This window comes from Pelmatolapia mariae, linkage group LG7, assembly GCF_036321145.2.
Source record: "Pelmatolapia mariae isolate MD_Pm_ZW linkage group LG7, Pm_UMD_F_2, whole genome shotgun sequence".
NCBI lineage: Eukaryota > Metazoa > Chordata > Actinopteri > Cichliformes > Cichlidae > Pelmatolapia > Pelmatolapia mariae.
This window is the reverse complement of record NC_086233.1, coordinates 57550604-57576142: the sequence shown is the minus strand read 5'-3', so window position 1 is coordinate 57576142 and position 25539 is coordinate 57550604. Positions and strand designations below refer to the sequence as shown.

At 41.4% G+C, this 25539-nt stretch overlaps 2 protein-coding genes across 6 annotated transcripts in view; one reads left to right on the top strand and one right to left on the bottom strand.

Annotated features, from left to right (window-relative positions):
• furinb (furin (paired basic amino acid cleaving enzyme) b) overlaps window positions 1–5107 on the top strand; it is a 92232-nt gene extending 87125 nt beyond the window's left edge. For all 4 annotated transcript variants that reach the window (XM_063479950.1, XM_063479953.1, XM_063479952.1 and 1 more), the window contains exon 16: window positions 567–5107. In XM_063479950.1, coding sequence (XP_063336020.1) covers window positions 567–1273 — 707 coding nt within the window. In that variant the 3' untranslated portion in view covers window positions 1274–5107. The remainder of the gene's footprint in view (window positions 1–566) is intronic.
• On the bottom strand, window positions 4954–25321 carry man2a2 (mannosidase, alpha, class 2A, member 2). 2 transcript variants are annotated; one of them, XM_063479948.1, is made up of 24 exons: window positions 25207–25321; window positions 23073–24037; window positions 22433–22690; window positions 22179–22323; window positions 19685–19856; window positions 19334–19461; window positions 18814–18987; window positions 18177–18363; window positions 15676–15853; window positions 15147–15349; window positions 14487–14669; window positions 14221–14335; window positions 14052–14122; window positions 13752–13917; window positions 12506–12742; window positions 12152–12274; window positions 10581–10695; window positions 10189–10322; window positions 9968–10109; window positions 9500–9633; window positions 9172–9249; window positions 8520–8714; window positions 8299–8412; window positions 4954–7889 (listed from the first exon to the last, which is right to left on the bottom strand). In XM_063479948.1, exons 2-24 carry the CDS (start codon window positions 23202–23204, stop codon window positions 7737–7739), a joined length of 3537 nt encoding a protein of 1178 aa, XP_063336018.1. In that variant the 5' UTR covers window positions 23205–24037; window positions 25207–25321; the 3' UTR covers window positions 4954–7736. The 2 variants fall into 2 exon arrangements, with proteins under 2 accessions (XP_063336018.1, XP_063336019.1); XM_063479949.1 differs by lacking the exon at window positions 9172–9249.
• Window positions 25322–25539: the final 218 nt, after the last annotated feature.

The window sequence follows — 25539 nt, the reverse complement described above, 5'->3', positions numbered from 1 at the left end:
TAAGTCTAAGGTTCTGACTGGAGAAACCGACAAAGGACAAAAGGAGGAAATACTGAAATAATTGTTAACACTTGTTTTTTTGCCTGTTTGTGGCCTTTCTTTTATAAATTAGCTGTCTTAGGGTAGAATATATTTCAGATTTATTTATGGTTTTTATAGACTAAAGACGCTTTATAGCCTCTTTATCTCATTAACAAGTAAGAAATGTAGTTCCAATTAATTACATGCAGTGACATAGATATGGACTGTAATTAATCCCACACTGGGGAAATTCACTTGTGCGCAGGGGACAGGGTGAAAAAGATGTATTAGAAAAAATAAAAATAGGAAAAATGGTGTACAAAAAATGCCAAAATACTATACTGTGTACAAATGGTTACTATATACAGTAAAAATACACAGTGCAGTGGGAGTGATAATAATACACAAATATATATATATCTATTTTTTAAGCAGTGTTTGACAGTATGTGGTTCAAAGTTAAGAAATCATTTGTAGGTCTTATTTTCATTGTGTTTATGACATAAACGCCCTCTTAACTCATTAATCTGCCCCTCTCCATCCAGAGTGCAGCCCTGGCTTCTCCCTCTTCCTGCAGGGTTGTGTGAAGTTGTGTCCGCCGGGCTTCACGTCGGGGCAGCAGCTCCTCAACCTCTCTCTGGAGAACTGGGTGGATTTGTCCTCCGTCCAGGCCTGCCTGCCCTGCAATCCTGCCTGTCTCACTTGCTCTGGCACCGGGCCTGCAGATTGCCTGTCCTGCCCTCCTCACAGCCATCTGGTCTTCACCTCCTGTTTGCACCAGAATCAAGTCCAGCGAAAATCCCCTCTAACTGGAGGACTCCAGGGTGACGGAGCGCAGCCAGAAGGTGCGAGTCCAGCAGCAGCAGACCACAACAGCAAAGTAGCTGAGGAATCCCCAGGGCTCATTGTAGCTCCGTCCACTCAACTCCCTGCCGTCGTGGCCCTTCTCAGCTGTGCCTTCATCCTGGCTGCCTTCGTCGGGGTCTTCTTCTTGCTGCAGTTACGCTCAGGTGGCGCTTCTGCCTGGAGGACCAAATTGCCCTCTGGATTTTCAGAGACGAAGGGGGTGCGGGTGGGCTTTGGTTTTGGCTTCCGGCAGGGACGGGAGAGAAAGGCAAGGATATGCTACAAGGGAATCCCCACTGTGTGGGCGGATGAGGACATGATTGCCTACGAGTCTGAATCAGACAGCGAGGAAGTGGACGGTCACAGCGAGAGAACAGCTTTTATTAAGACGCAGAGCTCAATCTAGCTGAAGCTGCATCTGCTGTTGTGGTGTCTGACACGACGACAGGTCTGACTGCACGGAGCTGATTCGTGAAGCAGAATCGCACAGGTTCAGAAAAACACAAAGCGCAGGCCTTACTGTCCCATCGGCACCCCATCCAAACGCAAAAGAGCCAATCATTTTTTTCATGTATTTATTTGCTACATGCTTCATGTGTATTTTCATGTATTTTATCTTTTATTTGATTGATGTCAGTTGTATTGATAAGCCATTTAAATGTGTTATGCAACTAATTTACTTTGGAAATATTTCTCAGAGTGCTTTCCAGAAAATGAGTATTGCCACGCCCCAAAGCTTGGATACCTAACAGGAGAGGGTTAGAGACAGAATGGTCTAATATTAAGCAGCAGAGACCAAGATATCCTGAGTTTTGAAGAGGCACGACCATGACGTTGTGCAACTCCACCTAGAATAAATAAACGTACCTTATTTAAATTTGGCAACAATGCAGTGCATTCAGCACGACTGCTATTTTTGATCAGCCACTAGAATTCTCCTTCTGACCGCCTGTGCGTCTGTGACAGTTGCTGTATCTCCTCCACTTATTAAAAAAAAAAAAAAAAAAAGATGGCGCTTTAATTAGAATTGTTATTTTGCAGAAGAGTACAAACTCAAAATTATCCTGTGGCCATATGCTGCAGGCGTGCAAAGGCAAACAAGGAAGATTAGAATATTTTGGCTTTTATTGGAATATTTTCTCTCTGATGCCTCAGGATATTATAGCATTACAGTGACAAGGGTGACAAAATCACAGTCCACACCACCAGGGAAGTGTTCCTGTGCTCGTGTTTGTGTTCGTGGCTTGATGCAGCGCCTTTGGGCACTTCCACTGAAAAGTGCATTCTGGTGTTTTGGGTTGTAGTTTGTAACCCAGCTCTCATCACTGGGGATGACATCCTGGTCAGTTTGAGAGGGAAGTTGTTTACTCGAGGCATTTGAGGTCGCGATGAGTCTGCCGAGACACGTGATGAAAAGGGCAGCTCCAGGGAGTGACTTAAGAAAAAAAATAGTGGGAGTGCTGGAAGCACTCGAGAAGGTCAAGCTGACCTTGAAGGGGAGCTCAAATTCAAGTTGGGTATGGTTTTTGCTTTTTATAGACAAAGTTGCAAACTTTTTGATTGCATTTGTAGGTCAAGACCCCAAATTGATGAATACTAGTGTCCAACTGAATATCTGTAAATTTCAAACTATATATCTGCACTTGGTAATGCATGGTTCTTGAGGGGGAGAAAAAAACAGCGCCCCCTAGCATAAAAACTAATCAGAACTCGGAGTAATCTTGATGGAATCACAGTAGTTAATTTATTCAGGCTTAGCAAAGCACCTCCAGAAGTAAAGGCCTTATTCAGAGGCTGAGAAGCACATGTGCCAAGCAGTGTGTAGAAATGTGTGGAGTGGCCCTTTACTCCATTACTTTATCTAAGGCATATCTAATTTGTCTCAAATACAAACATCTGGCCTCTACTTCAGGTGGACTTCTAATATATTGCTGTTGTTATCTTTCATCAGAGACCTGACAGATTGCAGGCCAGGGGTTATAAAGTTGACTCGCTGTTCATTAATGCTAAGAAAAACTTTAAATTGAGGATTTCTGCAGCGCGCTGGGACAGCATAATAAAACATCCCCGCAGGTTGTTTGATAAGCAGGAAACTGTGGAGGATGCTCCGTTTTCAATCAAGCCTCAGTGGGAATTTCCACTGCAGCGCAGACACCAGAGATGGTACATCAGTCACACAGAAATGTGCCGAATTACAGTGAAGCAGCACTGTTTTTTAATGACATTAACCACTCAGCCCAAAAGCTGCTTGGCTGACCTTGTGAAGCATTGTACCACTTGGTTACTGCGGGTGAGAAACAAGATAATTCTCTCTTCATTTTCCCCACAGAGTGTGCTTTATATTGATTTTGGGGCTTCTCTTCCAGAACATCTTCATCAAAGTGAAGCTTCCTCCCTTTCTGCTGTGAACACCAAACATAAAAGGACAAATTCATGCTTTATATTCTCTCTATAACGACGTAGACTTGCAGCTACGTGGCCAAATCAGAGCCTTTGGATCCAAAAGACCAGAATGGCTAGTGCTTAAAAAAAAAATCAGAAGATAATGATTCAATTTTCTATGTTTGTTTTTATTTTTAATCCTTTTTTTTTATTATTTAACTGATGACGGATGTTATGTGTTGAGATCAATTTCATGCTGGATTAATTAAAAAAAAAAAAAAAGTTTGGCTGTTGTGAAGCAGGTCTGTGTTTTTACTGCCAGGGTTGAAAACTTTTATAGTTTTTTTAATGCATCTTAAATTCAGCCCCTGACACACAACCCCCACCACCACCACACACACACACCCCACAGAGAGCAGATGGTTCCTCGCTTCTTCATGGTCATATATCAGTGTTGCCGCTGCGTTTCCTTCACTCCTGGCGTTGAGCTTTAACAGAGTGCCAGCCTTCTTTTTTCCTGCCTGCCATCCAGTTGCAGCAGTGAGCAAAGCTGCCAAGAACGCCTTCAAGAAACTGTTCCCTCAAGCTTCAGCGTAGCGGGCCCCTTAAAGTTTAAATTAATATAAATGGAGGTTTGTATGCATGGGGGAAAACACCAGGCGGGCGGTGGCAGCAGCTTTGTTCATTAGCAGCTTCCCCCCCCCCCCTCCTCCCTCTACAGAGGTGCAGGTAACTGGGTTCATGGGTGAAGGTACATTCATTTTGTGGCCCATAATTAGATCTGCCGGGAGAACTCGCCGCACAATTCAGCACTCCCTGCATGTCATGTTTTGCATTTTAAATCCAAACCAATCGCGTGTGCAAATTGTTTTGTAGATTATTTTTTTTTACCTTTTGGAAAAAGTGGATGAATTTGAAAGCCTTTTGTCTCCATCAGTCACACCGCCATTACACGTGTGTAGGAGTGGGTATTTTGTTTGTCCTTTTTCCCCCCACACCTTGCCCTTTATAGCTTGTAGTAATTAGCTGCCATGTACTGCGACAATGCTGTCTACTAACTAGACTTGGCAACAATACACATTCCGTTAATTAAAACGGGACTCACGAATCAGCTCCTCATTAGTTGATTTCACAATAGGATGCTCTGGACTCAGGGCCTCATTATTCCAGCAGGTCATGTTATCTATGCTGGTGCTGAACATCATAAAGTCACCCGTCATATCCCCCTCGTCCCCCCCCCCCCCAAAATGGGAGGAGAGGCACCATTTTTCCAGATTCGTGATCCATTTTTATGTAGCAGCAGCAAAGAAGCATTTCATGTTCGACTCCTGCTCGCTGCTGTCACCCATACCATCAACACCTTCACCTCAAAGTGGTAAACATGGGAAAACTTCCTGCTGCTTTTAACTACATGTGAGCTGAAGTGTGAACTTTAATGCTCGCCTTGACAGATATGCCGAACAGGAGACCGACTGCTGACAAGTGAAGCATTGGACAGTCTAAGAGGGTTGATATGCCGATGCACTTCTCTGACTGACAGCATCCACAGACATTTACACCGACTCAATGTTGCCCCCTGCTGATCATCACTTACTCTATTTAGGAGCAGCATGTTAATTATCCAGATATTAATTAATGAATTAAACAGTTGGGGGGAGGGGGGGTGGAAGTATTTGAAGATAAAGAGAGGCCTTTACAAAAGGCTAACTTTGTGTTTTCATCTTTATTCGCGTCCCATCTCTTTTTGTTCTTCTGCAGCGTTAATCCCCCGTGAATAACAAATGCAAGTAGAGACTTTCATACATTACCTCTGAACAAACAAAAACAGTGCTACAAGAGAGGAGAGAAAAAAGAAAAAGACGTTTACACAGAAAGTCAGACGCACATCGAAACAGCAGGGGAGAAGTTTATGACAAGGTTATAAGACACCGGGGAGAAAGTGCGATGCGAGATGAAGTGAAATCTGCTCTGACAGAAATGTTAACCACAGCTGGAGGGGAGAGAAGGGTTCTGCGGCGCTCACCGTGAGAGCCAGAGCAGAAAGTATTGAATTGTGGCAGGAGCAGCGAAAAGCAGCAGACCTCCCATGGAGGAAAAAAAAAAGGAAAGAAAAGTGAATATGGAGACGGGGTAAAGTGACGCGACATGGTGAGGCTAAGACACAGGTGGGGGGCTACGAGATGTCTGTCCTAAGCTTTGGACACTGATGACATCATCTATGGATGCTGTGAAAGAGCAGATAAGGGTAGGAAAGGCTGGAGACAGCTTTGGGGTAAGAAACACTGTGGAGATCAAATAAAAAGAAGTGCAGCTCATCTGAAGAAACAGACTTGATGTTTTGGGGATTGGAGGGGGATCAGTTCACCCAAATTAGACCAAAGGCATAACTGGACTTCAGTGGTACGTAGCTATGCAGGCAGTGTTTGCATTAAGAGTCGAGCTTTGGAGATCTCTCTTAAATGTCAATGAAATTCTGCTCCCAGACCCATTTTAATACAACATATGCTACATGTTTATGGCTTCCTGTTTTCTGCTCAGTATGCTGACAACAAGTTTTTAGGAAATAATGAAACCAAACCGAGCAATCATAACAAAACAAAGCAAATGTTTTCCCCCCCTTTGTTTTCGGGGGCGTTCCCGAGCCTCGATCCACAATTTAGTTTTAGCGTTTCGCAGCTGAGAAGGTCTTACATTCATACTCTAAATCAGCCGTGCTCTTTTGTTTCCGCGGCAAGATTGCAGCAGCAATTTTAAAGCAGCAGTCAATGGGGGGGTAAAAAAAAAATCAAATTAAAATAGCTGTAATGGGGTGGTGTGGCAGAAATCTGAGTGACATTTTGGAGCGTAATAGTCACTGTGCCATCCATGATTAGACGAAACAAAATAAAATAAAATTGAGAAACATTCTTTTCTACTTAGCTTTTTAAAGCACTATCTGCTACAGTTCGAAGTCTTAATGAATGTAATATTTCTGGGAATCTGGACAGAGCAATGCACAAAACAGAAAAGTGCAATAAAACTAAGTCACCTTGGGCTCTGGAAATGGTGATGATAGTTTTACAGCCTTGCCATAATGAAAGTAACGTAATAGAAGCCCTGAACAGATTTCTCAAAACAACCTGCATGGCCACATATTATTATACCCCCAAAGCCTCAGTTGATTGATCGTTTGGAGTTGTGTTTTTTTTCTTCATATAAGGTGCAAATCAAAAGAACATCCTTCAAGAGTTTGCACACCACTAGAAGTATAAAAAAATAAAAGTGTTTGCTTTTATAATTCGGATGAACTGACCACTTAATTTCTGATATTTCCCGTCAATGTGAATTATTTTCCTTCAGTTAAATGAGGAACTGCTCGACAGACACCCACATTAACTAATGATAACCAACAGTATTATGGATGGTCCCTGAAAGTGTACACCTCAAAAACGCTCCCATTTAAAAAAGAAAAAAAAACAGACCTTCATATATTCACATAAACATACTCCACAGACACACAGGTACCAATATATCTGCTGCATGGTATATATGAGGTATAGTCTTTGTCTAATCTTCTACTGCATACAGTATGGTACAGCCCAAACTCTCAACAGTGAAGTACGAGCACAGGAACGACCAGGAGCTTGAAATTCACAGTCTTTCCACACATTTTTCATCCGCGAAGAGGAAGCTCAGGAAGAGGAAAAAGAAAGTCTCCTATCTACAAGGGGAAACAGTGGACAGGTAAACAGTCACCCAGTATGATTAATGATTGCACGGTTATCACATAGTGACCAAAGTGGGAATCGGGCAGCGTAACGATTTGCAGCTCCTGTCTCCTGGTGAGTTGAGATATGAGAAAAAGAAAAAAGACCTAACATTCTCTTTGCTGCAACTGAGACTGTCAAAAAGGAGAAAAAAAATGGCAGTCAACTTTATAAGGGTTCAAAATCAAAACACTGATCTGTTTCTTCTTCACTGCATACGTGGGGAAAAAAAAAAAAAAATTAAGAACCCATTTTCTAAATAAAGCTTTGCAAATTGCACTCTGATGTGGCACGCGTCCCGGGCTCTTTTTTTGTTGTCATTTTGAATATTTACATTCAGTAGTTCAGTGCAGGATGGAGCAGAGATAGAAAAAGAAACTCCTTGCAAAGGAGAACCCTTCATTTTTCGACCATCGACACTGAACAGACACCCGGCTGAATCTGATGAGTGATTCTGGCCGTCTTTGTCATTTTGGAACAGCTAAAAGTTCACCCGGGTTCTGCTGCTCTTTGAGCCGTCTGCAGTAACGGCTATCGCCTGCCCCCTGCTGTGCAGTCAGTCCTGTTACAGTGGACCCTACCTCTCCGTGCTGTAGTGTTTGTGGTTCTACTTTTAAAAAAAAAACAAACAAAAACAAAAAAACAGAGTCCCAGACCCCTCCGTTGCCAGCCCATGCTCGGCGTGGGAGATGGTTGTTGGTCCGAGGAGTCTTAGAGGGTTTCTTTCGATCGGCAATGTTCTTATCGCAGCTTCAGCTTGAAGGCAGAGATCTCCATGGGATCGAGGGTAATGGTGGTGTTGTTGGCCAGAGGCGTGCCGGAGTGCATCAGAGTTAGTGACATGGGCTGAAGCAGCTGTAGGTCCAGGTTCTTGAACAGAGCCGACACGCTCAGCTGGACAGGGAGAAAAAGGAGGAGAGCTTCAGAGAAAAATACAGACAACAGGAGACTTCTTTTAAGCAAAAGCAACACAGCACAAGATGAACTGAAAAATCTACAGGAGGCTCATCAATAAATTGACTAATTATCAGCAGTAAAAAGCGCTGCCAAAAAAAATTTTTTTTGATCATTGTCAGTGTACTCACAATCAGCGTGGATTCTGTCGCAAGGACTACTTTAATCAACAGATGCTTTGGCAGTCGAGTCAAAATTACTTCTTTTTAAATGTCATTAGGCAGGATAAAAAAAAGTTACACATGCCAGAAATAACAATGCAGCTGAACTTAAATATGCTACAAAATAAACCTCTTATCACGCAAAAATGTAGAGTAGTTTTATCCTCCGTGTGAGTTTCAACCCTGACCTGTCCCTGAGTGGTGGTGCAGTTGAATCCGAGGTTCTGAGCCTCGAAGTTGCAGTCCAACGCGAGACGGTGAAGAATCAAAGCGGTGTATGGAGAGGGAGACTGGGGGTCCTGCTGCTCATATGCAAACACACGAAAAACGAATCAAAGTATGAAATGTCTAAAATAAAGTTTCCACTTTGTGAAAATCGTGTTTGTTTTTTTTAAATGTGTCTTTATACCTGGCTCTGGATGCTGCGGAGGTTCACCAGGTGGAGGTCGCAGGGGAAGATGGACTTGAGGGGAGCAAAGGTTTGTAGAGGAGGGATGCCGCGTCTTTTGGGCAGAACGGGTAAGGCCAGCACCTCATGGTTCAGCATGGCATTGGTCATGTGACTGAGTACAGATGGGAAGCTGGTTGTTGCACTGTCAGTCATCTGCAGGAGGGCAAAGTCAGATTTTAAAACAGTTGTGATAAATGACCGCAGAACTATTACAGCATCTTGAGTCACCTCTAGAGATGCTCTTGTGCCACTACATGAGGGACGGGCTCTAATTACTCTGTCCGAGCAGGAGGCGTATTTCTAATTCTAGTCCAGACAGACACGGTGCTAATCACAACTTTATGATGTGAACATTTAAATCACATGCATCGTCTCTGGCAACACTTCGCCCCCGTATGATCGGCAGGTTAGATGGAGAGCCCGATGATAAAACTGCAACCGATGCCTTCCATTCTCTGCCAATGTGCATTCATTTACTTGATAAATGATATCATTTGTTTCTTTCAGTCGGGCTGTCATAAAGATGAACTGGTTTGGCTACAACTATGAGGTGGAAGGAAGGGTGAAAAAAAACTGGAGCTATGAGCCATAACTAAAGATACAGCTTTACCTCTTGAACTCGGTCACTCAGTAATGGAGAGAGAAAAGAACGTAACAAGGACGAGAGTTTGGCAAAGAAGCCATCGTGCTGAAGGTAATGGAGTGAGGGGGGAAAAAAAGAAGAAGAGAAGGGAAACAAAATTAGAGAGTGGAGAGGATAGCAAAAAGACAGATGGGCTGGTAATGAGTACTGGAAAACAATATGAGGAAAGGTGTTAACAGATAGCACAGACGGAGAACAAATCACACACTGCACCCGACAACCTTGCACAGTCTTTCAGTTCCTTGAGCCAGCTGTGGTGTGCTGGAAAGACCACCGCTGCTGTCATCGTACAGACCTTGTTACTGGCGGATCTCCTCTCCAGCAGCAGCCGGAAACGATTGGCCGTCTTCTTGTTGTCTTTCAAGCCCTGACCCAGCCCACGATTATCATCCTGCATCAGTCGTCGGTCCATAATCACTTCGAGCTGGCCTGAAGGGAGAGCGGACCAGAGACAACAGCTTGAATGCAAAGCTCACGTATTGAACTTTCAGACTTGAGTCAATAGATGCAAACACTTTGAGCTATCTGTCATTTAGAAACATTACTAATGATGATAAAAGGATTAGCTCGGCACACAAACGTGCGGATTTAAACGGTTTCACTCTCTGAGAACCTCTTAAGGGAGAAGAGGGAGAGCTAAGTGCTTGAGTCCTAATGCACAGTAAACAAAGAAAAATACCACACGTTTCAAAGATAACTTCCATTAAAAGATTAAATGAAGAAAAATGGCACATTATTGAATAAAATGTAACAGGATACAAACCACTCTCCAGGCTGCTGACACCCAGAGCCTGAGCCGTGTGCAGCGTGAGGCGGTAGTTGCCATCCTGGATGTACACCTGGCTGGACATGGGATAGAAGTTGGCTTGCAAGGGCAGCTTCAGGTAGTGTCGGCGAGGCTGCATCTAATAGAAAACAGACGCAACAGTTCAAATAAATCTGAATACAAGTTGTTATTTCTCCTTTACTCATGATGCTACTGACCTGGAAGCCATTGAGGTCTGTGTAGAAGACCTCTCCACTCTGGATGTCAGTGACCAGTCGCATGGCCAGCTCCTTATTGGTCTGATCTCTAATGTCCACCATGGTGGTGATGTCTATTGATAAACCATCCACCCCTGAAAATGCGAAACAAGTCAGAGGAAGATGGAAATGTTCACTAAAAACAAGACTAAATCATATCAGCTTCCTCACGCTTCAAAAAAAGAAAGTCAACAGACTCCAAAAAAAAAAAAAATCTCATTAAATTCTAAATTGTCATTTTGTTAAACATATTGGCTGTTGTTGTATTCTACCATCTGGTGTCTTTAAACATAAAAAGCCTGGGCAAAGCCAATTTGAGCTCAATCCACCAAGCAGTTTTGAGTAGTTACTACCTGGCACATTGTAGATGCGGATGGTTTGTTGAAAGTGCTGGTAGTGTGCCACCACCTCAGAGAAAAGAGGCCCCTCAACAACTCGCACCACAGGTGGCTCTTTCTGGTGGTAAGGCTGAAAGAGCAAAAGGAAGGTGAAACAGTGCGATTTCAAAATGTTCCTCAATGTAAAATTGCAGACTTTGAACTTTTCCTCATCTATACTAAATAATATCATCTAAAGACTCAGAGAATATAGAGAAATCTCTGTGCGCAAGCGACAAAGCCAACAACCAATACTGGATTTGTGTGATCTTCAGGCCCTCAGGCAGCACTGCATTAAAAACAGGCACGATTCAGTCATTCAGTATGAGCTCAGAAACACTTCCAGAAATCGCGCTCTCTGAACACTGTGCCATCCACAAATACAGGTTCAAGTTTTATCATGCACAGTGTTGGGTTGTTACTCAAACAATGTATCACATTCTTTATTTGATTCCTTGCCAGAGAAGGTATTTGTTACACTACTTGTTAAATTACTTTCTCGTTATTCCATAAAATTACCTTGAATGCATTGTCACGGTTGCCAGTTAACAGCATAAATCTACAGACCACACACACACACACACACACACACACTAATCCTGATGAGGACACACTTAAGATCTTTCTTTTAGTGTTTACATATGAAGACAAAGCTGACAACACAAAGCAAAGTCGAAAACCAGCACAAAGAGGCTTCAAAGTGATCGCCACAGTGTTTGTGCTGCAGAAACATGAGCATACAGGAACGGAGGCAACCACCTGACTGCCCTAACCTCTAACCCTAACACTCTGGCTGCTGGGCTGGGGTCAGCATTCACTCAACTTAAATATCACTCTGTGCTCTTGTCTAGCATTGTGTTAGCATGTTGTCTCTGCAGATGCTTGCAAAGACATGAAGTTGTGTTAGAATTATGCAGTTGTTTTTGCCCTGGAGGCAGTTTGCACTCTGGTCATTTTGTGCAATGAAAATAAAAGCCTTGTCCACATCTCCACAACTGAAAATCCAAGCCTTTCACCAGCTGAAAAGTTTTAGTCCATCATGAAATAAAAAAATAACATAAAGAAGACCCAGGACTGCTGAGAAGCTAGAGTGGGACAACATTTATCTCCCAAGTGTGCAGAAACTGGTCACCTCTAGTTCCCAGACATTTATACAGGGGAGGCTACACAACAGTAAACATGGCCCAACTGTTTTGAAGCCTGTAGCTGGCCTATTTAATTGAAAATAGGCCAATATCTCTTACGAAAGAGTAAAATGTCTCACTTTAAACATCTGATATATATATATTCTATGTACTATTGTGAATAAATTATAGGTTTATGAGATTTGCAAATTGTTGTATTCTGCTTTGGAATTGGGGTTGCAGATACAGTACAGCAACTAAGTTCTTACTGTCTTTAAATCAAGCAAAAAATGAAGCAGTACCCAGTCTGCCTGAATTCCTGCCCCGAGCTCCCTGGGACGACACTGTGACAGTATACACAGGGGAGTCTCGATCAAAGGCTTTAGAGAGACAAGTAAACATGTGACAGAGTCAAGTAAATACCTTTGCTTTTCCATCTGGCAGAAAGAGGTAAGCGCCACTCTTGTCTTTAGAGGGACGAGTGCCGTACACCATGAACTGCATCTGAACCTTCACTTCCTGAGGATCATCCTTGCGTTTGATACTCTGCAGATGAAAACAGAGAGTGAGCAGAAGGGGAAAAAAACAATTAGAGAAGAGATTAAAGCTTCTCTCCGCAACAACAAGACATAGCATGTTCACTTTGATCAAACGGGAAGGATTTGTTTACAAATCAAACTCACGGCCTTTTCCTCCACCAGATCAAAGATGAAACAGATCAGTGAAACTTTAACAGATACAAAGTCAAACAGAAGTAACAGGAGAGGAAATACAAACCTCCAGCAGGCCGGTGGTTCCAGAGAAGCCTAGCGTTAGAGACTGACTGCTGATGTAGAAAGTCTGAGAGTCGGCTTGCTGAGAGCGGACAGGAAGTGGGTCCACAGCTCGGGCGGCAACACCCCGACCGGATAGCCTGAGCAGAGTGTCCGAACGTAGTGTCATGGGTGAGTCCGGAGAGTCATACAGATGGAAAACAGCCAGAGCGAGAGGCGGGAGACGAACCATGAATGTTGCCTGGATCAGGGATTGAGAAAAGTTTTAATTTTGAACAAAAATAAAACACAAACAGCTTGTGTTTTAAAATACTGGCTTCGTTCTTCGTGTTACACAGGAATGCAAACGATGACCACAAGGCATTCATTAAAACTTAAAAGCATTTACATATCAGCAACAGCGCTATAATTAAAATCTTATGAGAGACTGTGTTGACTAAAGTGCTTAAAATGAAAATTTATTAGCCTCTGTTGATGGAAAGCATTTTTTGGGAAAAAAAACCCATTAAAATTCAATTAACTTAAGATTTAATAGATGATTTGAGGCAGTTTATTTTTTATGTAATTTTCAATAGCTGAAAAAGAACATCTGTCCTACGTTCGGTAAATAGAGAAAAAGAAGTAAAACTTTTCTTTAGAAGATTAAGTGCTTTTAAAACACACTCCATATACATTACATACATACATCCTCTTGGCTTTTCTCTAAAGCAACTTAATTTCTTCTTCAAGACACAAACACAGTGAGCAAAGCTGCACAAACCACCAACCTCATGAGTCTACCAAATGAGCTACAGCTGCCCCAATTCAATGACTCAGCATTTTGTGTCACAAAGACGACGGCGTGTGCAAAAACGTGGCATTTAAAATTTGCTTTTTGTTTTTACTCATGTATGTAGTTATTATCTCGTGGAGTTTCATCCGCTGGCCAAGTTACAGTAAACACACAGAGAATTAAACTTGTCTAACACTGTAAAATCTATTGTATAAGACTTATACTCACATAAAAGCAAAATATTACCACTTTAAATGCACAAATGTCCACCTCCTGTACGTTATCAGATAGTAATCGGATTTAATTTGGCAGCTTTTCAATGTCTTTATAGCTATTCTCTTTTCAGTTGAGCATAATGACTTCGTATTGTGTTGTGAGTCTGTTCTTTGGCTCTACAGATTCACTGTGTACTACTGTGCTACTGATATGCCAATATCGCTATGCAGAAACCAGCATACTAATGAAGTCAGTGCCTTACCTCAAACACCTCTGCACTCATCTGACTCGCAGAGCTCCACTGAGCACTCAGCTGTACGGGAAGCGTCTGTCCATCCTCAGTAAGCACCCGAACCCTGACTGTGTTAACCAACACGGTCACCGCACATAGCCTCTCTCGCTCAACTGGGTTGAACATAACCAGGTACCTGATGGGGAGGGAAAAAAAGAAAAAAAAAAAGGAAAAAGCAATTATGAGCACAGGATGGTGTAGGAGTAGGTGAAAGAGAAGGCGGGAGGCTGTGCAGGGGGGATGAAAGATGCAAGATGATGCAGATAATACCTTGGTCCTGCAGGGTCCACCTCGATTAAAGTGCGCTGAGGCATAGAGTCTTGAGTAGCACGCCTGTCATCCTGTAGAAGGAAAATATAACACAGAAAGCACAGTGAATATTCAAGAACACACAAATATGCAGGTCCGTTTGTTTTTTGTAGGTGAAGTTTGCAGTTACAGTCTCCAGAAAAGGCTCCGTCTGGTAAAAGCGATAAAACTCTTTGTTCTTCATCACCAGGAAATGAGCAGCATTTATGATCACTCTCTTCAGACCAATAAGTGACCGCAGTAATCTAGGTAGGATGAGAAAGAATGAATGGTAAAGTGCTGCACTTAAAGGAGACACCTTCTTATTTGCAACACATTTGTATCGAACAGGCCAGTCACAAGAGACTTAAGATTAAAAGCGAGATGGTAATCGTCCTAACTCCCTTCGTTTCTTACTTGGTGCCGTAGTCGATGACAACATTTTCTTTTGCTGTGCCAGTTATGGCGTCGTGATGCTGGAAGAGGCCGACCGAGCGCCTGGCATCCACTAGCAGGGAATAATCCGAAACCGGGTAACGCCCTTCCATGCCCGCATGCCTAGCATTTGCAACCGCCAAGCTGTAGAGGATCTCTGCCCCCCTGAAGGACAGTGACATATAGTTATCACGAGGGAGACCTTTAAAGTACCTTTAGTCAGCTAAAGGTGCGTTCACATTATTTGACTACAGCAGTGGCCAAACTATACGATCTCTACTGATTCATCTCAAAAATTTCCAGTTGGACTTTAAGTTTTTGCTGGTTTAGTGAATAGGTACAGTGATTGGTTAGAGAGCAAAAGGACCAATATTTTTTTTTTTTTGACTGTGTGCAAGTGGCAACTGACATTCTCGATACAGAACTTGGCCAAAAACATTTTATGCTGCATTTTGTTCTGCAGGTTAATTTGTATAGCAGAAGTTAAAGACACAGGTAGGTCCCTTTACACTGGATGCCACACCTTAATTTTTTTGCAAAGCAAAATAGTCCTTTCCAAAATTTGTCCAAATAACCAGTAGAGGATAACCAACACATCCCCAAATCTGAAGTCAGCAATATTAGTGATTAAATCTGTCTTACCTGAGATGGGACTCTATGACGCGGTCCATACTCTTGTAAAAGGGTCGGGAGGTAAAATAACCAGTCCAGTAGTGGTCTTCACGGTCTGCGTAAGCAAAGAAATCTCCACTGAGCACCGGGTAGCCTGCCGGCCTGGATCCCTGGGCCACGCCGTTTGTTTTGTATACGGCGCTGAAGTAGTCTGTGAGAGTCCCAAATTGTGCCTGAGGAGCCGATTGACATGTACTTTTTAAAAAAAATGGACGCTTTCAAACACATCTGAACACAAGAAATAAAAAGCCTTTCATCATTAGGCATGTGCCTTTCATCTTACATGACATCTTCTGCACCAGACATCAAGTTGTGACAGATTCTTTGTTCTGTCAGCGAGTTAAAATACCACTGCATGATTCATTACCATGAGAAAGGTTGAATGCTGAACTACTTGGTACACTACACACTGAGATGGAAGAAGAAGATGAAACACAGGAGGGAAGGAAAAAAATATTTCGCCATAAGATTTGTGACAGTTGACAAATAAATTTCTCACTTGTACATGCATCTCAGGGTGAGAATTCATGTAGTCAAACAGCTTCTGGTAGTTGATATACTGCTGATCCCACTCAAGGGCTTTATCGTAGCGGAAGTCATCCCCCAGAGGAACAAGGAGCACCTTACTGCGGTAGAGTTTCGATTTTTTACGGTACTGATCCAGGAGGAGCTGTGCCCTGATTGAGAAAAAAGGAGGCAGAGGGGACACTTAGGACATATTTCTTGGCATCCAAGCTGCTATGCTTTGCATTAGACACTTTTCTAGGAAATCACTATGACCTTGGAAAGAGGAAAGAGGAACGATGATCAAATTACCCCTGGAGGTATTCTCCACAGAAACACCTCTCTGAAAAAAATCTTTAGGTCCTTGAAAGGCTGCTTAATGTTACTGCAAGAGCATCAGTACTCCATGTCCCAGATTTGCTAAAGGTGGAGACCGAAAGGAGCAACAGACACAGCATGGACAATAATTTTTACTCCTTGCCTTATTGCATATGGATTTTTTGTTCCTGTCAGGCTGAAAGATTTGAAGAGGAACTTATTTAAATAACTCAGGCAGGATGATTATTTCTAATTGCACTAGTATTTAATGTAAGAGCTGTCTGTCTGTCACGTTCTCTCCTTTAACTTTAATCAATAAATGAATAAGTGCTTCTTTTAACTGAGATGGCAAAGCTGCAGTCATTTCATTTATGCCTAGTTAGTCAGGTTCAGGCAGTCAATAATGGTATGTTCCTCTATAGATTCGGGTGGTCAGTTTTTAGATTTATATAGTTAATACAGTGTGTGTACAAAAAATGTTTTGGGGTTGTTTTTTTTTCTTTTTATTAATCTCTGGATGACTCTGTTTTCTGACCTATCAGGACTCATCCAGCAAACAGCTATCAGCACTTCCAAGGCCACACCTGGTCCAACTCAATTTCTGACCTAAGATTTTGCCCTAATGTGTCATAACATATGAACTCTCATTCCGCTGTCATTCCTTGGTCTGAACTGCCCAGCTGTTCCCTGAGAGAAACATATGTGACGAAGCACGATAAACGCCAGCCAAAGACGCAGATTGAGGATCCCAGCTGTGACCAGGGCCAGTCAGCCAGTGAAATCTGCCCCATTGGATATCTATCTTTAACCTGTTGTGATAATGCTGTGTGGATTGTGATTGAATGAGTTGTAAACCCAGTTTCAATCGTTTACAAATGTGCTACAAATGAATATTTATCCATATTTACTAAACAACAATAATTAAAAGGAATTAAATCTGTTTTAACATGTTAATTAGAGGTTTTAAAATTTAAAAAAAAATTTTTTAACTGGACTTTAGCCTGCTTTTTATTCCGTGCCGCATCACATGGACTGTTTTGCTCATTACTGAAATGACTGGTTTTTAAAGTTTGTTTAAAACTTTTCACTGTTCTCTGCGCTTTTTGTACAGCTTAGTAAATCTAGCCCCATGTCTGGTTCCCTCTGTTCATCCAACCTCTCTGACTATTGTTACTGGCACAACTTCAAGCTGAGTTTATTTTTAAAGGGACCATTAAAGAAAATAGAGTTGCAACAACAGCGAAACAACCTGGGCTGTGTGTTGCTGGGCTGAAAAGCAGCACAATGTCAAAAGTTACATATTATACTCTAAACAAAAGTGAGTGTTTTTTGCATAACATGCAAAAACCAAGCATTTTAGTCTACTCCAATTTTTTTTATGTGAAGGTCAGAACAATATACTGAGCAGAGTATGTTAGAGCTGTAATTTACAGCTGTCATGACCAGCGTTGGTCAAGTTACTTGAAAATAGTAATTAGTTACTAATTACTGATTACGTCTAATTAGTTACTTATTACTTAGCTACTTTTTAAAAACATGAAACACAACCTGAATATGTAATAAAGCAATGGACCTTTCAGCCCAATTCTATTTTTTCTACATAATCCATCATATAAAATTGAATCAAATGAAAAAGTCTCTTTTCGAAAATTGTTTTATCAGTTTTAATCTTTTTACTTTATGCACATTGCATCAAACAAAAGTTAAATTATATGCAACAGTGTTTGACTTGAAGAAATTTGTTTTACATTTATCAAACTTCAAACTTAAAGTAATGTCAATACTGTTGCTGCCACGGACGTCGCACGCTTGAACGTCATTGTCATGAGACACTCTCACAAACAAAAACCACAGTTTAGTAATGCAGTAATGCAGTGTGCTTATGGGAAAGTAAAAGTAATCCAATTACTTTTTTGCAACAGTAATCCCTTACTTTACTCATTACTTGAAAAAAGTAATCAGATTACAGTAACGTGTTACTGCCCATATATGGTCATGACCCACTCATATATTCTGCAAATCTCTGTCCATTTGTATACTGAGCCATTAAATAACAGCATGTTCATTGTTGATTATTCTGCTAATACATCACTTGTCTGGTCTACAGGTCTAACACAGAAAAAAATTAAGCATGAAATCTTTTGCTCCACGGTGAGCATCCACAAAGTGAAGACTTACCTCTCTGCCACGTTGGCTTCCACAATAGTTTTTGGTGGCACTTTCCAGGGACAATTTATCCTTCCACCTGGTAACCTCTTGAAGTCAAACTGGCAGCAGATCTTTGGATCAGGTCCACAGGTGTGAGGTACATCGTAGCTATAAAAGGGCATCATGTGGCAAAAGATGTCTGTGTTTGACCCCATGTCTGTTAGAGTGGCAAAGTAAGGACAACAAAGCACTAGCATGAGAAACACTGACAGAAAGAGCACATTTTGCTCTGAGCAAAGATGATCACAGACATACCAGAGCTTCTAGAACTGCTATCGGTTTAATTTTCAAAACCTAGCACTGGTTAAACACTGGACAGTATTTAATTACAGAGCAAATCTCCCTAAATAGTGACAGTAACAAATTGATATTATCTGGCATATCTGATTTTCAAATTAAAATCTAATGAACAGTAAATCTTTGGCAGACATCCAGTTTAATCAAAAAAAAATAATGACGGCAGCTCTTCTGAGGCCATTTTCCACTGGTTGTCCTTCCAAAAATTCCTCTTTCAAATGCCATAGCGAGTGCCATGACTCATTCGGCAATGAGCTTAACAAAGATAAGCACATGAATCAGATGACATCAGCTGTTATGGTCCACTCACCCCAGGCCTGCCTCCACATAAACTCCAGATTTCGGGTAGAGGCAAAATGTTTTTTAATGGAGTAGTGGATCCTCTGGATGAGCATGCTGGTCAGGTTGGCCCTCTTCAGTAGATAGGGCATAGTAGCACTGTGACCAAACGGGTCTACAGCCCACCCGCTGCAAGGAGTTATACCTATGACAGCAAGCAGGAAGCAAAGTATTTCAGGTTTATGCTTGGATAAAAGAGGAATACATCTTTTAGGAAATCACTCTTCTCAGTGGGATGCAGTGAAAGTAGCACAAAGCATCTGAGCACCCACTGAGTTAGAGGCTACATCTGCTGCATGTAGGATGATGAGCTAGGATTTCAATACTAAGCAGTGTGAGGAGTGATATAATTTTAAATTTTTACTAGAATGAAGGCAAAAGCCCTTAAATTTCAGAGACAGTATGACACTTTTTGAACTTTACCTCAACATTACTCTGAATATAAATGATATCCGCTGAATAATAATAAAATGTCTTGAAGGACTGTTTACCTAGATTACTCTCCAGCCACTGATGCCCTTCAATGAGTTGGTCTATCATGGCAAAGTAATGAGCATTGGCTTCATCCGTCATCACCCAGCCTCCTGTCACAATCTCTAGCTGTCCTCCGAGGATCAGTCTGTTAAAAAGAAAGGATTAAGACAGCAAGGTGAGGATAATCCAGCCCTAAAGAAGGAGAGTCACATTAAGGAGATAATGAGCTATTTTTAAGATTTCACAACATTAAGATTTCTAACATATTGTACTTAGGGCCAGTCTACATCAAAGAAATCTCATTGACTTCTCTGTTTTTGAGTAAAAATAAAAGGCAAAGCTGTGTGCTTCACAAAGCTATGACTAACTTGCGCATTGCCTCCTGTTTGTGTACATCTGCAGTCTCCCACCACTTGGAGAAGAATGAAATCTCAGACCAGATGAACTTCCTGCGAGGATCCTCAGCCAGCTTCACCACCATGTTGTTTAAAATATGTTGCGTCTGGTCTGTGAAATACTTGTCAAAAGTCTTGACCCAACCTAACAACACAAGAGGACAAATCTGAACAATCTGCACAGCCACTGGCAAACATTCATACAAATTACACTGTGAAATAATTCACTCCTACCCGCGCTTATCCAAACAGAGCTGATACAAAGCCGTGAAGAAAGCGCACGCAAAGAGTCTCAGTGCTGGAGTGTCACGGATCAAAAATAAAACTTATGTTTTATTCAACTAGAGCTGTTCCCCTCTACAACCTTTTTAGTAAAGTGGTTTCTAAGAAAAGTGACTAAAAAGCACTCTCTTTGCATTTTAAATGTGCAATAGTATACTGCAGCTCACAAAGCTCCTCTAGGATATCTATTTTACATGTTGTAATCTAATACATTTTATAGTGACTAAAGTTCCACATCATGTGGGAAATATGCAGAATCAGAAGAAATGCATTAGAGGTGAACAGAAACTTCCCTAGTTGACGGCTTACATTAAGACAATCGTTTTTTTGCATGAAAGGTTTTCTGAAATTTCTATGTCTAACTATGCGAATGAGACATTACCTATCAAGCTACGTGCCAATTTGCATACAGAAGAGAAGAGAAATGTAAATATTGGAAACAGTCAGTTTCAATACTTCAGTACTGATTCATTACACATCTGTGTAATAATTTTGATCACATATTACAATTTAAAAGCCTTTTACATGTAAAAGGCTTTTTTAAAGAGGTTATCTGAAATGAAGCTCATAAATCAGAAAGTATTGGAAAAAAGCACTGTCACTTTTCAACACGAACATAACATTTTAGAGAGGAAATGCTCGCTAACATAGACCCTGGATGATATATGAACCTTTAAAATATGGAGAGGCATAAAACTGTAAAGCCTGGCATATGTGGAGTGTGTGAGTGGAATATGATCAAAACAATGACCTTTAAAGCTACGCATTGTAAAATTTCATACATTTTTACTAGGAACTAGTATTTCAAACAGCAGATATCACTATGAAAATTCTCCATTTATCTACTGACATTAGAGCAGTTATTTGGTTGTATTACAATTTTTCTGAAATGTCATTTTGCAAATTAGGTACTATTCTATTCAGTATACACTAATTTCCATAAATAAGCAATAGACAGAGTGTTGAAAAATAAACACATTTAGTGTTGTGGAAAGCAAACGAACACTGTTGTACCCTTTCTTTCACATTCTTACTTTAAACTCTGGATTTTGCAAAGTGCAGGACCCTATCCGCTGGTTCACCTCGAGCGCAGCGAAAGAGTGCACTGCCTTCCTTCCTACTTTCTCCACTACTTTTAATTTAATTAATCCACAGCTCATTTCATACCGTGACTCCCTTCAAATTCAACTTTTCCGTCCTAGTCATCACAGCAGACTAAACCTTCTTTTTATATATTCCTGGTTTCAAAAAGAACACGTCCATAATAATTTTTAAAAAGCTTTAACCTAGCACAAAATGACAACTTCCAAGAAAATCATGCGCTGCCTCCTGCATTCTCGCTACAGGAAGCTCCCTCACCAAGTGAAGCACAATATTCCCCGTTGTGCAAATGTGTTTGAAGTCTACTCCTTGCTGTGTGTTCCATGTGAAAAAGGATAACTGTAGAAAAAATCCCAATCTGACTCTTACAAAACTGTTCAAAGTTCATTTGTGAAGCTTAAACAGCTTCAAGTGTTTGTGTGCCTTTTACTCGCTCTCTAAATTGGCATTCAGTCATCAAAACCTTCGCAAACCCCATTTTAAACTCTTAATATCAGTTCTCTGCTTTAAGAGAATTCAGATAAGATCTGCTTTCATGTCTCTTCAATAAGAGCTGAGATTATTTCTGTTACTAAATCACCAGTCTAGCTGCATACAACACATGTTTATAACTTTTCAGCAAAGTTTTAAATAATGCAGAATGAAACCTATTCCCACTGCTGATGGACAAAATTTGCAGGTCTTTCTGGCCTGTCAACATATCAATAACTGTCAAGTTATCAAGCATGTGGCACAGGCGGGTAAACAAACTTAATGGAAATGTCAGTCTAAAATATAATCTCAGCCAATCCCATCTATAAATTGTTCCAGTTTTCCATTGGCAATATCTTCCTAATTCCATTGTTTGTTGCTAAGCCGTCAATCATGTCAGAATTATGCTAATAATAATGAGAACAAATGAATCCAATATTGAATGAATTTTGCATCCCTACAAACTAGCCTCCCACTCAGTTAAGTCCTAAAGTACCAAACTATTGAAACAAACCGCTCAGACGTCTTTTAGACTGTCTCACAAAAAACAATCTGATGCAGCCAACTTTTAAAGAAGTGCTCGGACATGTTCAGCAAAGTTTAAGTAACTCACCTGGATCATTGTGCGAATGAGGGACCACAAATACTTGCAGTGGTTCGTTATCCCACTCATTAGGTTCGTAAGTGATGTCAAAGCCCTGCTTCCATACACCACCATCAGGGTTGTCAAATTTGAGGAGGGAGTACACATCCAGCATCTAAAATAAAACAATTATCGCTCACTGGTAAGACCCCGAAAATATTCTTAAAGTTTTTTTTGTTTTTGTTTTTTACAGTAGCTACAACAACACAAAAGGCCTGGCCAACCTGGACGTCTGGTTGATCTCTGTTGCCTACAGCAAACTGACAATCCTGCGGCTTAACAGCAAGGAAAGTGGGACGACCATCGAAGGGTAGGACCCAGGAACCGTTGGCACTTCTGAATGGCAGGTGGCCACTGGGAGAGACAGCTCCTGTGTCTGTGAGCTCCATCACAGAATCCTTTATGTGGCTGATGATTTGATGGTTTTCCTCCAGGAGCTGCTCCAGCTGCTCAATCCTGTTCTGCAGGACTGAAATTTGGCTCTAAAAACAGACACAAAAATATGGATTAACACAAGAGATCAAACTAGCATTCTTCTGCTCTATTAGTGTAGTCAAGTTATAGCTTTAAGAGTAAAAAGCAGATGATTTAGGAAAGTCAACAAAGGAGTGTAGGACACTTAAAATATATCAACCAGTAAATAACTATATTATAACAAACGCATGATTGGAGGTGTCCATTTCTATGTAAATAAAAAAAAAACAGGGTGAAAGATATTTAGACTAATTAGCAGTCGGGCCTTAGAAGCAGGAATGTTTCTTATCATGACTTAAGGCTCGTAGTATATCACTGGAAAAAAACAGTAAAATAAAATCAGGACAAATGTGCTATAATAAAAGCTGCAGAAAGGGTCATTACTCTTACCCGTGGAAAGTTCCCGCCGCTCTGTCGCCGTGCAGGGTCATGTTGGACTCGATCCAACATCAGATAAAGTGAGAACACAGCCACACAGAATATGGCCCCTCCACACACCGTCACCTGTTTCCTCAGCTTCATCCTCCTCTGAAGTGATATTCTTTCCAGGCTTTCAATTTTAAAAAAAAAAATGACCTTGACTGAAGTTTAGTTTTTTTCAGTACAGAGGAAAAGGTCCAGAAAATTGGAATGCAATCATTTACAATAGAAAAGATAAAGAAGAAAAAAAAGTTGGAAAATAACCAACTAGACCAGTATTAATGGTTCAGTTCCACTCCTGTGATGCTTCCAGCCTCCACTCACCATGTTGGAGACCACAGTGAAGAGGTTACAGCAGCAGTAGCAGTGGACAAGGGTACTAAATCAGTAATAGCTGGCAAGAAGTCTGACAGCTCTGGCCAAACCACAGCCACCGGTGGTCTCCTTCAAAGTGGCCCTTGTGCTCAACCATCCAAATCAATGAGATTGCAGGAAAAGAGGAAAAAAAAGTGCCACACAGAAGCGGTTCAGACAGGGAACCTAGTGTACCCGCAGCATGATGCGTGTTGCTGTGGGCCTGCTCTCTTAGTCCATCCCTTTTCCACGGCAGAGTCTAATCCACTACAGCTAGAGTCCCCTTTTTCTCAGTTGGCCCCAAGGGCCGTAACAGTTTGCACACTAGGCAGTGAAAGTGTAAAAGAGCAGGCTGTGGAAAAAAAAGACCAACTTGGCTCTGAGCAGCAACTTTGTTTTTTTCTAGGTTTTTTTAATCAAGCCCAAACTGTTCCCAAAGCAGCTCCAGGAATTACAATGAGACAAATGTCATTCCTCTCTCAGCAGCAGAGTCACTGCATATCCACTGTGGCAGCATGGACAGCGAGTCTGTCCTTGATCACAAGTGCCAAGTTGAAATCACATTAGAGGGTCTTCTTCAGCTGTTAGGGAAATTTTAGATTAATAAAACTTGCAAAATAGACATTTGGCCAAACTTTTTAAGAGACAGGGTGTCACTGAGCAAAAGAAGCACCAGTAAAGAGGTCTCTGTTAGAAGATATTTATTTCTGGATCTGACAAGTAAAGCTGACAAAGGGGGAGAAAATCCATCCAAATGGAAAGCCCCAGGTTTCCTTACAGCGGTAATGGGTGTTGCTTTCCGCTGTGCAAATCCACGATCATAATCCGGTCCCTTTGTACGCTGGGACTATCTTAGAATTAGCGCAAGGACTTTGGATAATGACCTGGCACTTTTATTTGCTAAGACTGACTGGAAAAACAAGAAAGAAGATTCTTCCTTAGACTATCTGGGCCAGAGTACATCCCACATGAAAGGGTTTATTTATTGGGATGCCCGACGGAGCATACCACAGTCCCTCATTCATGTGACAACGTGGAAATGCAGAGCTGATCCTAAGGCTGTTCACATGACGACATATAAAGAGTTAGCTTCTAGAGAAGCCATCACAGTCTATGCGTGTATGTACATGTAAAATCAAATCCTCCCTAAATTGCACGTTTCGTTATACTGACTGAGGGTTGACGCGTGTGATAAGGTTTAACTTGAAAGACTTTTGCTATCCCCGAGCAGCTAGCCAAAAGACACTTGGTTGCTTTAAACTTAAGCGCAGTGAAATATTTGTATACGGACATTATTTCCCACAAGCTCAGACACACGACAGCAGATTATTGAAAAAAGGTCTTTAATCTTTTAGCCACATTAACGGAGACTGTCAAACTTTAATTATCATACTTACTGCCTAACGTTAAAAATTACGCATAAATAAAGCTAGCGCTAGCTGTCAAATGTACCATCAAGTTACGTCTACTAGAAGCTCTGAGAACTCAATTCAAGTGTCGGAAAAAGGTTAGTATGAGGACTGCAAAGGAAGCTACTGATAAATTTGGATAAACAGCTGTCACATCTGTCGTTTTGTTCCGCTGAACATTTATGTCGGTGATTACGGGCGATAGCAAGTATTGACTGATAACATTAAGACAATACGTGGCTGATATTTCCCTGCTAACCGCTCACTTTTGCCCTAAACCTCGACTACCGTTTGCGTACGACCTTGGCACCTTGTCTCATAATGATAAAATCTGACGTTACCCATGAAAGGAGAGTATTCCGGAAGAGTGTAAAGCCCAGCAGTGTACGTGGATTTAGCTGCAGGCTGACAGATTACCTGAACTAGCTTAGCAGCTAGCCCCGCTGAGCAGCTGCTGCAAAGGCTGATGGGAGGAAAGGGGGTGTGTGCTGCTGACTGACCAGCATCTTGGGTAAAATAAACATTTAGAAAGTAGCTTTTTCTATTTTAAAAAATCCATCCATACTCTTCCGCTTATCCTTGTCCACATAAATTAAAATATTTTTACATTTTATACTGTTGTACAGGTACAATTTTTTGTAGGCTTTGATCCGTTATCTATTTAGCCGTATCTA